General features: G+C 40.3%; 1 protein-coding gene across 1 annotated transcript; it reads left to right on the forward strand.

Moving 5' to 3' along the window:
• The first annotated feature begins 707 nt into the window (after positions 1-707).
• Positions 708-3,135, forward strand: LOC147637593 (protein LYK5-like). The gene has a single exon (XM_086799409.1). The coding sequence runs from the start codon at positions 874-876 to the stop codon at positions 2,815-2,817; it is 1,944 nt and encodes a 647-aa protein (XP_086655535.1). The 5' UTR covers positions 708-873; the 3' UTR covers positions 2,818-3,135.
• Positions 3,136-12,122: the final 8,987 nt, after the last annotated feature.

Here is a 12,122-nt window from a genome sequence, read left to right on the forward strand (position 1 = left end):
AAAGCCATAAGGCACCTAGGCATGGATGTTTGTGAATCCGGTCATAGTCCAAAAACTCTTAGATTGAGGTTTCACCTCGATTTTTCGTTAGTTGTTTAACTTGTGCGAGCAAACTAATAAATATTGTTAATATGTATATAGATTTGGTTAAGTGTATGTATGAACTACCAAAGAAAGAGATGAGAGAGAGAGAGAGATCATTATTTGCAGAGTTGGTTCAAAACTTAGGTCCACCTGCCTGCCCACCTCTAGTTATTTTAATAGATTGGGCTGTAGCCCAATCCAGTGCTCTATTAAAAAAAAACGGTAACTTAGTGTAATTCTACTAGCTAGAATTACGAAAAAACGCCTAGGATTTTTCATTGCTCTTATTTTAAGGATTCGTTACGAAAAAACGTCTAGAATTTTGGCGACTACTAGAAGGGAGCAACATGCTCCTGGAACGTCTAGGATTTTTCATTGCCTTATTGTAAGAATTCATGTATTGTATATTTTAGTTATAAAAGCGGCAGATAGTATACTACTATACATTTTAGGAATTAAAACCGGGCAGAAAAAAAATGAGCACTGCTGTATATAAAATTAGAAGAATAAGGCCATCACTGACATCAAGTAGCTGGCTTTGACCCAGAAACAACGCCTGATTTCTTTTTTAGATTTTAGAATTTCTAACATTTTAGACGTCTCTTTCGTGCATTTTTTTAAAAGAATTCGAACACAGTGTAACGCGGGGCTCTCGATCTTTTGCGCAGAAGCACAGAGATTCCGCCATAGCCAGAAGCTTCACTATATAGCCACACCCATGTCATTATTTCATGATGGAATGATGCCGTAGCCACCCTTACAGAGCTAATCCTTCTCCTTTGCGTCAAAATGTCTGCCCTCTTCTTCCTTATTCTTCTCTTCCTCTTCTGCCCTTGTTTTCTCGCCCAACAAGCCTACCCTACTGTCGAAAACACCATGGATTGCACAAACAGACATCCAGAAAACGCCGGCTATGTCTGTGAGCCCTCAAAACCCAGCTGCGACACCCTTGCCTACTTCAGGGTCCAGTCTGGCTCTTTCTCTTCCCTCGATGCCATCGCCACAAACCTCTTCAACACATCATCATCAGCCATAGCCACATACAGCAGTCTTTCTTCTGCAAACGCACAGCTCAGCGTAGGGCAAGGCCTCTACATCCCATTTACATGCACATGCTATGGCAACCACACATCACAGAACATCACGTACACCATAATGCCAGGAGATACGTTTGTGAAGCTCGCTAATGCGACATATGAGGGCTTGACCACATGCCAGGCCATCCAGGATGCCAACCCATCTGCTGTCGTTACCGACCTTCAAATCGGACAGAAGGTGATTTTTCCCATCAGATGTGCTTGCCCATCTGCACCGCAGCAGCTCAGAGGTATCACAACTCTTGTTACTTACCCTGTTGGTGATTATGAGAACATCTCTTCAGTCATTAATATGTTCTCTCTCGCTGAACAAGAGTTTTTAGCTGCAAACACGCTCTCAAACACCTCTGTCCCTCTCTTTCCTGCCACCACTGTGCTGCTGCCCTTCCTTGTCAAACCCACAGTACCCCCTAACGCAACATCATCATCATCATCTACACCATTCACATCATCCCCATCATCAAGTAGCTCCAAAACAGGTATTTACACTGGTGTAGGTGTCTCCATTGTTGCCATCCTCTTTATCGCTGCTGCTGTGGCCTTCTTTGTCTGGAGGACAAAGAAAAAAGGGGCAGACACAGAGAACCTCTTACCTACCAGCCCAGCTCCATCCACCAAGCCTTCAACACCCCTCAAAAATTTAACGCCGCAACAGGATCTCTTCGAAGGCATGTCCAACTTTGCAAGGTCAGAGAAACTGGCCACATATACTCTGGATGAGATCAAGCAGGCAACACAGGATTTCAGCCCTTCTACACAAATTAAGGGTGCTGTCTACCGCGGCGTCATGAAAGGAAGAGTTGTTGCGGTGAAGAACATGACTAGGAATGTCTCTGAAGAGCTGCAAATTCTACAAAAGGTGCACCATGCCAACCTGGTAATCCTTTTGGGCACTTGCATAACCTCATCTGAGCATTCTTACCTCGTTTATGAGTATGCAGAGAATGGGTCCTTAAGTGATTGGCTTCATGATAATGATTTTAGCATCGGGTCTGGAAGCTCTTCTACCTTGACGTGGAACAACAGGCTGCAAGTTGCTTTGGATGTTGCCACAGCTCTAGAATACATCCATGACCATACAAATCCAAGCTATGTGCATAAGGACATCAAGAGCAGCAACATCCTGCTGGATTCAAAGTTGAGAGGCAAAGTTGCGAACTTTGGACTTGCAATATCATTAGAAGATGTGGAGCAACACACAAGGCACATAGTGGGCACTCAAGGATACATGGCACCGGAGTATTTAGCTGAAGGTATGGTCTCACCCAAGATTGATGTGTTTGCGTTCGGGGTGATTCTGCTTGAGATACTGTCAGGGGAAGAGGCCATGATGAGGGACCGGGTTGGCAAGGAGAGATTCTTGTCTGAGGCGATTTCGCATTTGCTTGGTGACACTCGTGACGGAAAGGAGAAATTGAAAGGATGGATGGACCCACGCTTGCAAAATGCCTACCCATTGGACTGTGCTTACAGCATGGCTATCCTTGCAAGATCTTGTGTGGCTGATGACCCTTCGGCCCGACCAAGCGCAAGAGAGGTTGCTTACACCTTAGCGAGGCTGTTAGAGATTTCTCTAGAATGGGAGCCTTCTGGGGTGTTGGAAAATTATAATGAGAATCTTCTTGAGGCAAGGTGAAAAGTGTATTCTAGGCTAAATGATGTAGGAGTGTGGGGGGAAAGGTGTAGAAACCTTGTACTTTGATACTGTAATGCTAGAGAGGAGGCTTTTAGTGCCACAATTACTGTTAATCATTATGGCTTTGCTTTACTATATAGATTCTCAAGATTTTGGCTCACTAGAACCAAAAAGTCTTGGTCTGGTTTCTAGGACTAGAGAACCTAGTGGAGTGTCTTCAAAGATGGAACTTGGTTAAAGTCCAACCTTGTTGGGTTGCTTTTGAGCATCAAGTGGGTGGGGAATCGTTTCGAGCTGAATAAAATTGGTTGTTCTGAATTTGCAGTGGCATCTATCAGCCTTTTCATTAGCCTCATTCTTTGGTTTTCCCGCCCCCGTCCCTCATTGAGGTGCCATCGTTTTGTGCATAGAAATGAGAGCTGTTCTCAATGCATTTTTACAGCTAGTATGCCATTGCTGTCTAATAGTGCCTTTGTAGAAGCTATTTGTATGTATTCAGCTAATGTCTGGCATATAGGGTTCTTTGTATAAAAACCCTTGTTAGTCTGTTGGGTTGCTTTGAAGTAATGATCATTAGGAATTTGACTAATCAAGGTTAAATCATCTGCTATGAATCAATTGACCACCTTGGACGTGCTGATACCCATCATAGGTGCTTCCTCTGTGTTCTTGAGCCTCGCAGATTGTGACTAAGGAAACAAAATTGGTAATGTTGCTTGTGCACCTATTTTAGTATGATCAATTGAATGGTCTGCAAGACAAACAATGCAATGTTATGCCATGCTTACTTCCAATTTTATTACAAGGGCACTTTCAGATCTCAATCATTCAAGAAGCTAAAAAGGAAACAGTGCCATATGTTTCTTGATTTTTCATGCCATATGCCTTTCTTATGCTTCTATTTTAAGATGGTAAAATGTAATTTTTGCAGGGTAGAGTATGTCTTGTTTTACTTTGATGTTGGGAGATCATCCACGTGGATTGAACAAGTGTAAGGTCCTTCCTTGTGAATGTACATTGACCCTCTCTTCCCTTCTTTATTAATGCATATATATTAGCTCTCCCCATTGTCATCTCTCAAAAGCACCCATTGATTCAAATGGATTTACACATAAGGCTTAAATCATGGCAAAGATTGGAGGCCCTTGTTTACCTTTCTTGTAATAGTAGATTAAAATTTATGAAATCTAAGGTTGGTTGGATCAAGTGTTGTAGGCTGTTTTTGAAGTTTTTTTTATGAGCTATAATAACCAACTTTATTTATAATTGAAGCAACTAGTTGCAACCCATAAAGAGCTATAGATTAGGAAATCCAAGACTAACGTGACACTAGAATGCAATGGTGTGGTAGGATTGTTGAGAAGAATGTTGGGGAGAGGGTGAGTTTTAGCTCTTTCAATCAAAAAGACACATGAGTATAATGATATTGGTAAAATGAAGTGATGAGAACATTGATGTGTCTGTCCAAACCCATGCCAAATGCACCTAGCTTGAATCCCATAAACACATGATCCAGTCCATCCCACATCATCTTCACATGCAATACTAAGAAAATACCAAACACACGTGCCCAAATCACGGTAGCACATGACCCATCCACCCAAGGACACCAAACAACTCTCTCTTAGTTTTCATAACGAATCAGATGAGCATGAAGGCCAAAAACTCCCCAAGTCCATGCCTAGCTGCAATTCAGAAGCACGAAGGTGTTATTGGTATGCAACTCGGCCTGTGCGCCACAACGACCAGCCCACCGCCCTTATCTTCACGACCACTGACGTGGCCTCCACACGGGCTTCATGCCGCCCACCTGGCACCCACCATCTACCTCCTTTTTCCTTCTGCATGCTACGCTAAAAAAAGCCACCTCTTGCTTGGATTAAAAAAACCAGAAATATTGGGTTATTCTAGGAGTTGTTCACATGGGCTTGTTTAGTCCACACCTTCCCACGGTTTTCATGTAAACACATAAAGCATGCATGCCACTCCTCCTTACCGCTCCTTACCGACTGAGTCTAGCATGTGACCATGCATTGCTGTCGTCTTCTCGTACCTGAAAAATCCTATCAACGCCAAGTGTCAAGTTGGTCCATATGAATATCGTGATTGTTACTGTCAAATTCCTTAACATATCTATACCATCCCATACCAGTATGACATCAAGGAAATGACAATTACAAAGGTCGTCAATATTCTAAAATTTCCTTTTAATGTGAAAGGATAATAAGTACATATACTAATCGATGGCCATATGCATTATTGTCTAATCACACTTGAAAGTTCGGGTGTCTTAGGTCTTGATAGCAAGTGATGTTCCAACATGCATCTTCTTTCATGTCCAAAAGATGCACACCATACATGAGACTACCATGTTTGTGTTTTCTTTAAGTCTCTAAGTTAAGCTTTTTAACACTTGGTAATATTAGAATATATATTTTATCTAGGCTCAAAGTCATTTACTATGGTCATTTTAAGTTTGTACTTGACAACGATATTCATGTGTAGTAACTCATGAAGTTTCTAAAATGTTTCTAGCTATTGTTTATGGTCTCTCCCTCTTGTTTGGCAAAAGTGGTACCCATGTCATAAAGGTCAATGCTAAGGATTTTTCCTCCTAGGTTTCATGCGTCATTGACAGTTTGCCTCTTGCTTGGCAAGAGTGTCATAATCTAGTTGATATGTTTTAGTGTCTCTAAGTTAACCTCCCCTTAATGAAGGTCATGTTAAGTAATCTCCTTTCTCCTCATACTAGATTTTGATGGAGATGTTATTTGATTCTAAAAAATGCAGTCTTACTTTTTGGTTTGATGCAATTGACTGATAAGTAATACTAATAAAAGGTGAAACTCTTTGGTCACTCGTTAAAAATTTGAAGAGGATTGTTATCTTGATGATTCTATTACCGAATTGGTTGGTTGATATCGTTGGAGATGAGAAACAATGTTGGCTTTGACTTGCCACTTTACACATAGGAGGATAGGGGTTTCAACCAAGGGCAAGAAGCCATGCCTCTCATGCTCTTTACTGCCTTAAGCAGCCTTCAATTGCGAGGTTTATCGGCTTGTTCTTCACGTAAGAGGCTTTTGAGCTTCGTCTTCTTGTGTGCGAATGACTCACTTGATATGTTCCTAGCTTTTCATGAGAGTTCTTTTCTCTCTCTCACAAACTCATTCCACACATGCTCATTTGGCCGTATTACCTCAAAGGTTACATTTTTTTCCAACTCATGGTCGGCGAGACTTAGTCAGCTCATATATACGGTGTTTTGCAAAGGAAAATGCTAATGAAAAATTCAATAATGTTGTGAAGGCCTTTGTTGTGCCCGATATACCAAATGGACTTGCAAGTGAGGGGTGCATTATGTCTCTCCCATTATGTCTCTCCCATATATATAGGAGATAATTAAAAATTTTAGATCTTTTTGCTTCTATTTTTCTTTCAATAATATTGAGGTGTTTTAAAGAAGAATGTCAAGTAAAAGATGATGAAGTAACAAGTGAAGCTAGTTGGGATGTTGTGTTGCATGGAGATCCCAGTGATCATGGGATGTTGTGTTGCATGGAGATCATGCCATTAGATTTTCAAAGGGAAACATGTAACAGTAAAGTAGCTGTAAATGTTATGGATGCCTTGGTTGTTGGTTCTATTGATGTGGTTGATACAAAAGAAGTGGTCAGTTTAAATGTGGTTCTAGCTATCTATTAGAGGATAATATTGAGGTGGTGGTTCAAGAAGAATGTCAAGTAAAAGATGTCGAAGCAATAAGTAAAGCTACTTGGGATGTTGTGTTACATGGAGATCATGGTGATATGATTCCAATGAAAGAAATTTTGATGGCATGTGGTGATGAAGGCTTGACTAAAACCATCTCTTGTGAAATTTTTCCAAAGGAGGTATGCTTGGAATAAAAATTGCCAATAGGTGTGCTGACATTCATGAGAATGTTTCTTCTTGTGATCTCTTTGGAGGAATGAAAACCTTTAAATTTGGTAAATATTTGGGCACTTTTTAATGGTTCTTCATTGACAAATTATTTTTGCAACCATAAAATCATGGCAATTTTGCCTTTGTAATGTGCTTATTTGTAAAATCCTATGCAATGTAAATGATGGCATATTTTTAGTGGCTCCACAATACTTTCTACATGCCGATCATAAAAACAATCCCCATGCTAGCCTTAGAGATATGATTTTCTTTCTCCTTTTGTAGGCACCTAGAATAAAGGTCTCTCTTGAGCAAAAATATTAAAGAAATGTAACCTTAGTCATATGAAAAAAATCAAAGTGGTTGCTTTTTAGAGGTTCTTGGGGAAAAGGGGTTGGAAGAATGCACGACTCCTCTTCTTGCGAAAGGGGGTGTGTCTTCTTGCATCTTATCTTCTTCACCTTCCTTGTTTGAAAAGCACGGTCATCTTCTTGTTGCAAATCAATGTGTCAACTTGCTGCAACTTTCATGGCTATTGCACTTCTTACATGCCCTCCCTTGGGTGCGTTTGGATATGTTACTCAAGTTTTGTGTCCTTCCATTGGCCTACATTTTGGTACATTTTCCGGGAGGGAGGTAGCCATGGTTAGTGCTGTAGCAATGAAGGAAGAAGGGGAGAGGATGATGAACCACTCGATGGTTGAATCATCCTGTGTGTGTGGAAGGTCTTGGTGGTAGCCTCTTTCTTGTTGAAGATTTCAAGGTTCTGGTGTGTGGTATGTAAACAAGATTAGCTTCGATTTTCAGATTTTGATGCAGGAGGTCACATGTTTAATTTTGGGGGTTAATCTTCTTCTTTTGTGGTGGGCATAGAGGGATAAAAAGCCTTTTGTTGGCATCCCCATGGTCGATTGCTAATCTTCAATTAAGTGCTACCCTGTCCCACTATCATGTGAGGAAAGAAGACGAAGAAGAAGAAAAACCAGCCCACGACTCCATCTCCATTACGGTGCTTTTCTTGGTTATCATTTTCTCAACGTGGAAGGGTCTACACAATACTTTCTAAATGCTGATCATAAAAACAATCCCATGCTATTCTTAGAGATAGGATTTTCTTTCTCCTTTTGTAGGGCACCTAGAATAAAGGCCTCTCTTGAGCAAAAATATTAAAGAAATGTAACCTTAGTCATATGAAAAATTCAAAGCGGTTGCTTTTTAGAGATTCTTGGGGAAAAGTAGTTGGAAGAACGCACGACTCCTCTTCTTGTGAAAGGGGGCGTGTCTTCTTGCATCTTATCTTCTTCACCTTCCGTGTTTGAAAAGCATGGTTGTCTTCTTGTAAATCATTGTGTCCTTTTGTTGCAACTTTCATGGCTATTGCACTTCTTACATGCCCTCCCTTGGGTGAGTTTGGATAGGTTACTCAAGTTTTGTGTCCTTCCTTTGGCCCACATTTCAGTGTGTCTATTGGGAGGGAGGTAGCCACGGTTAGTGTTGTAGCAATGGAGGAAGAAGCGGGAGAGGATGATGAACCACCCCCGCCGCTGGTTGAAGCATCCTGCGTGTGTGGAAGGTCTTGGTGGTAGCCTCTTTCTTGTTGAAGATTTCAAGGTTATGGTGTGTGGTATAGTTAAGAAGATTAGCTTCGAATTTCAGATCTTAATGCAGGAGGTCACATGTTTTATTTTGGGGCTTAATATTCTTCTTTTGTGGTGGGCATAGAGTGATAAAAGAGCTTGTTGGAATCTCCATGATCGATTGCAAATCAAGGGGAGGCTAATGAAACATTTAGTCAAGCTCTGGAAGAGAAAATATCGAGGCGATCACCAACTCCAAAAGATTGAAAGAAAGATATCGGAGTAACAACTGGATTAAAGGGGGCAGCAACAATAGCAACAACTGGATTAAAGGGGGCAGCAACAATAGCAACAACACCAAGGTGGTTGATTTTTGGACAAGAAGAAGAAGGACGAAAACTTTGTTGTTGTCTTGCTACATCGTGGCCACCCCTGGAGAGAAAGAATAAAGAAGATCGAAGAAGAACTAGCCGACTGAAGCCAGTGCCACTGCAGAAAAAGATAATAATTTTGAGAAGATCAAAGAAGAATCAACTGAGTGCTACCCTGTGCCACTATCATGCGGGGAAAGAAGACGAAGAAGAAGAAAAACTAGCCGCATGACGCAATCTCCATTACGGTGTTTTGTTGGTTATCGTTTTCTCAATGTGGCAGGGTCTACACCAGTTTGCTGCAACGCTACAGCCATGTGGTGGTTTTTTTTAGCAATCAAGATAATGTTTTTAACATTATATACTAAATAACATTATACACTAAATAACTCCAATTCACCTACACTTCAACTAGCAAGAGGAGGTTCATCGATTCTTTTCACACACAACAGAATTTCACCAGCTTGAGAGACCCCGCCCACAGTAGTCCTTGTCATCGCGACAAATAAAATCTTCCTTTCTTTTGGGTTGTGCATTGTGATATGTGGGTGGAGATCTTCATGAAATTCTTTATGTGAGGGAGTTCTTTAAAAGTTTTTATTTTTGAATGAGGTTATGTTTGGGCTTCATGATGGAGTATTCAATTATTCCTATCGGCGGTGAGAAGTGAGTGTTCTTGGGTTCATTGGGAAGTTTGGGTTTTTCAAATCAATGTGAAGGAGTTAGATTAGGAGAAGATAGTGAGGTTTGGGGATTTGGAGATTTTAAGAAGTGAGAGCAGAGTGATGTGAGAAGTTGATGTAGAAGGATGCTCACATTGGTCTTGGGAGTTCAACTTTTCCTTTGTTCATGAGAGGACGCTTCACAATTGTTTGTAGGAGGAATGAAAACCTCTAAATTTGGTAAATATTTTGGCACTTTTTAATGGTTCTTCATGGACAAATTATTTTTGCAACCATAAAATCATGGCAATTTTGCCTTTGTAATGTGCTTATTTGTAAAATCCTGTGCAATGTAAATGAATGCATATTTTTAGTGGGTCCACTAAAAATTTAGAAAGTATAGTGGGTCCACTATACTTTCCAAATTTCGATCATAAAAACAACCCCCATGCTAGCCTCAGAGATAGGATTCTCCTTTTGTAGGCACCTAGAATAAAGGTCTCTCTTGAGCAAAAATATTAAAGAAATGTAACCTTGGTCATATGAAAAAATCAAAGTGGTTGGAAGAACGCATGACTCCTCTTCTTACGAAAAGGGGTATGTCTTCTTGCATCTTATCTTCTTCTCCTTCTCTGTTTGAAAAACACGGTTGTCTTTGCAAATAATTGTGTCAACATTTCTTTAATATTTTTTCTCAAGAGAGAACTTTATTCTAGGTGCCTACAAAAGGAGAAAGAAAATCCTATCTCTAATGCTAGCATGCGGATTGTTTTTATGATCGGCATTTAGAAAGTATTGTGGACCCACTAAAATTATGCCGTCATTTACATTGCATAGGATTTTACAAATAACGAGATTACAAAGGCAAAATTACCATGATTTTATGGTTGCAAAAATAATTTAAAGAACCATTAAAAAGTGCCCAAATATTTACCAAATTTAGAGGTTGTTATTCCTCCTACGAACAATTGTGAAGTGTCCTCTTGTGAACAAAGGAAAAGTTGAACTCCCAAGACCAATGTGAGCATTGATGAAGCACCTAATGGTTGAAGCAGCTTGCATGTGTGGAAGGTCTTGTTGCTAGCCTCTTTCTTGTTGAAGATTTCAAGGTTCTGGTGTGTGGTATGGTTAGCAAGATTAGCTTTGAATTTTAGGTCTTGATGCAGGAGGTCACATGTTTAATTTTGGGCCTTAATCTTCTTCTTTTGTGGTGGGCAAAGAGGGATAAAAAGGCTTGGCAACTCCATGGTAGATTGCAAATCAAGGGGAGGTTAATGAAGAATTTAATTAAGATCTATCTAGAAGAGAAAGTACTGAGGCGATCACCAACTCCAAAAGATTGGAAGAAAGATATCAGAGCAACAACTGGATTAAAGGGGGCAGCAACAATAGCAACACCAAGGTTGATTTTTGGACAAGAAGAAGGAGGAAAACTTTGTTGTTGTCACTATAGAAGAGGATAACAATGGTGAGAAGATCAAAGAAGGACCAACCGAGTGCTACCCTGTGCCACTATCATGCGGGGAAAGAAGACAAAGAAGAAGAAAAACCAGTCGAGTCCATCTCCATTATGGTGTTTTTGTTGGTTATCATTTTCTCAACATGGCAGGGTCTACACGAGTTTGCTGCAATGCTACAACCATGAGGTGGTTTTTTTTAGCAATCAAGATAGTGTTTTTAACATTATATACTAAATAACTCCAATTCACCTACACTTCAACTAGCAAGAGGAGGTTCATCGATTCTTTTCACACACAACAAAATTTCACCAGCTTGAGAGACCCTGCCCAGTAGTGAAGATCACATGGATGTTATTGTTATAAATGTGTTTACAGGTGTGATAAACTTTCACGGTTGGTTTAATGAATGGAGGCTTAGAGATGAGCTATGGCTACATGTTGTACCAATGTGTGCAAGCTTTCAAAGAGAGCTTATATTGTATCTATTTGTTTTGGAGAATAATACTTCTATAATGTACTTCAAAGGACCTAGGGATACTTCAAAAGGTAAATAGCTTACTTAATGCTAATTAGAAAAGGACCTAGGGGATACTTCAGAAAGTAAATAGCTTACATAAGGGAACTTGATGCTAGTTTAGAAAAGGGTTCAGTGCATGGTCTTGCAGCCAAACTTTGTGGACCAAGTTTCATTTTTGTCTTATAGTCAAACTCTGAGGAAACTCTAAGGACTGGGTTCCATTTTGGTCCAGGGGAGATATAATAGCAACATATTTGCTTTGTTGAGGCTTCCTTTTAATGCAATGTATGATATAATCATATATGTGTGGTAATTATGTGGGACCCAACATTTGGTATGCCAATCGGAGATATGGTGCCCTTGCCAAGAGACCAAGCCAAGTAGAGGCAGACTGATACTTTGCGCCATGTGTACCAAGAAGCAAGCAAACCATCCCACTCGCATCAAACTCATAGACCAGCTAGGTAATACCAGGTTAGCAAACATCGCATCCGCAAATAACCTCCCCAAACAAACGTGGCTTTTAGCAGTCTCTCCAATTTCCCCACATAAGTAAGCACAATTTTCTTATGTAGTTTGCGGGGCCAACATGAGGAGTTTCATGCCAAGCTTTCTCAAGGTAGATTCTTTGGGTGAGGGGGAGGTCATAGTGTAAAGGCACCGAAAGAAGAACATTTGCTTTAAACCCATAACTCAGTTAGAATGAGGTTACAAACCCTAGCCAAAATGTTGAAATAGCAATTTGCTTGGGATAATTAAAAAATTATGCGAGATAATCTAGTTTCAGCTAATTT

This window comes from Cibotium barometz, chromosome 6 (genome assembly GCF_041138505.1).
Source record: "Cibotium barometz isolate CiBa-2024 chromosome 6, ASM4113850v1, whole genome shotgun sequence".
Taxonomy (NCBI): domain Eukaryota; kingdom Viridiplantae; phylum Streptophyta; class Polypodiopsida; order Cyatheales; family Cibotiaceae; genus Cibotium; species Cibotium barometz.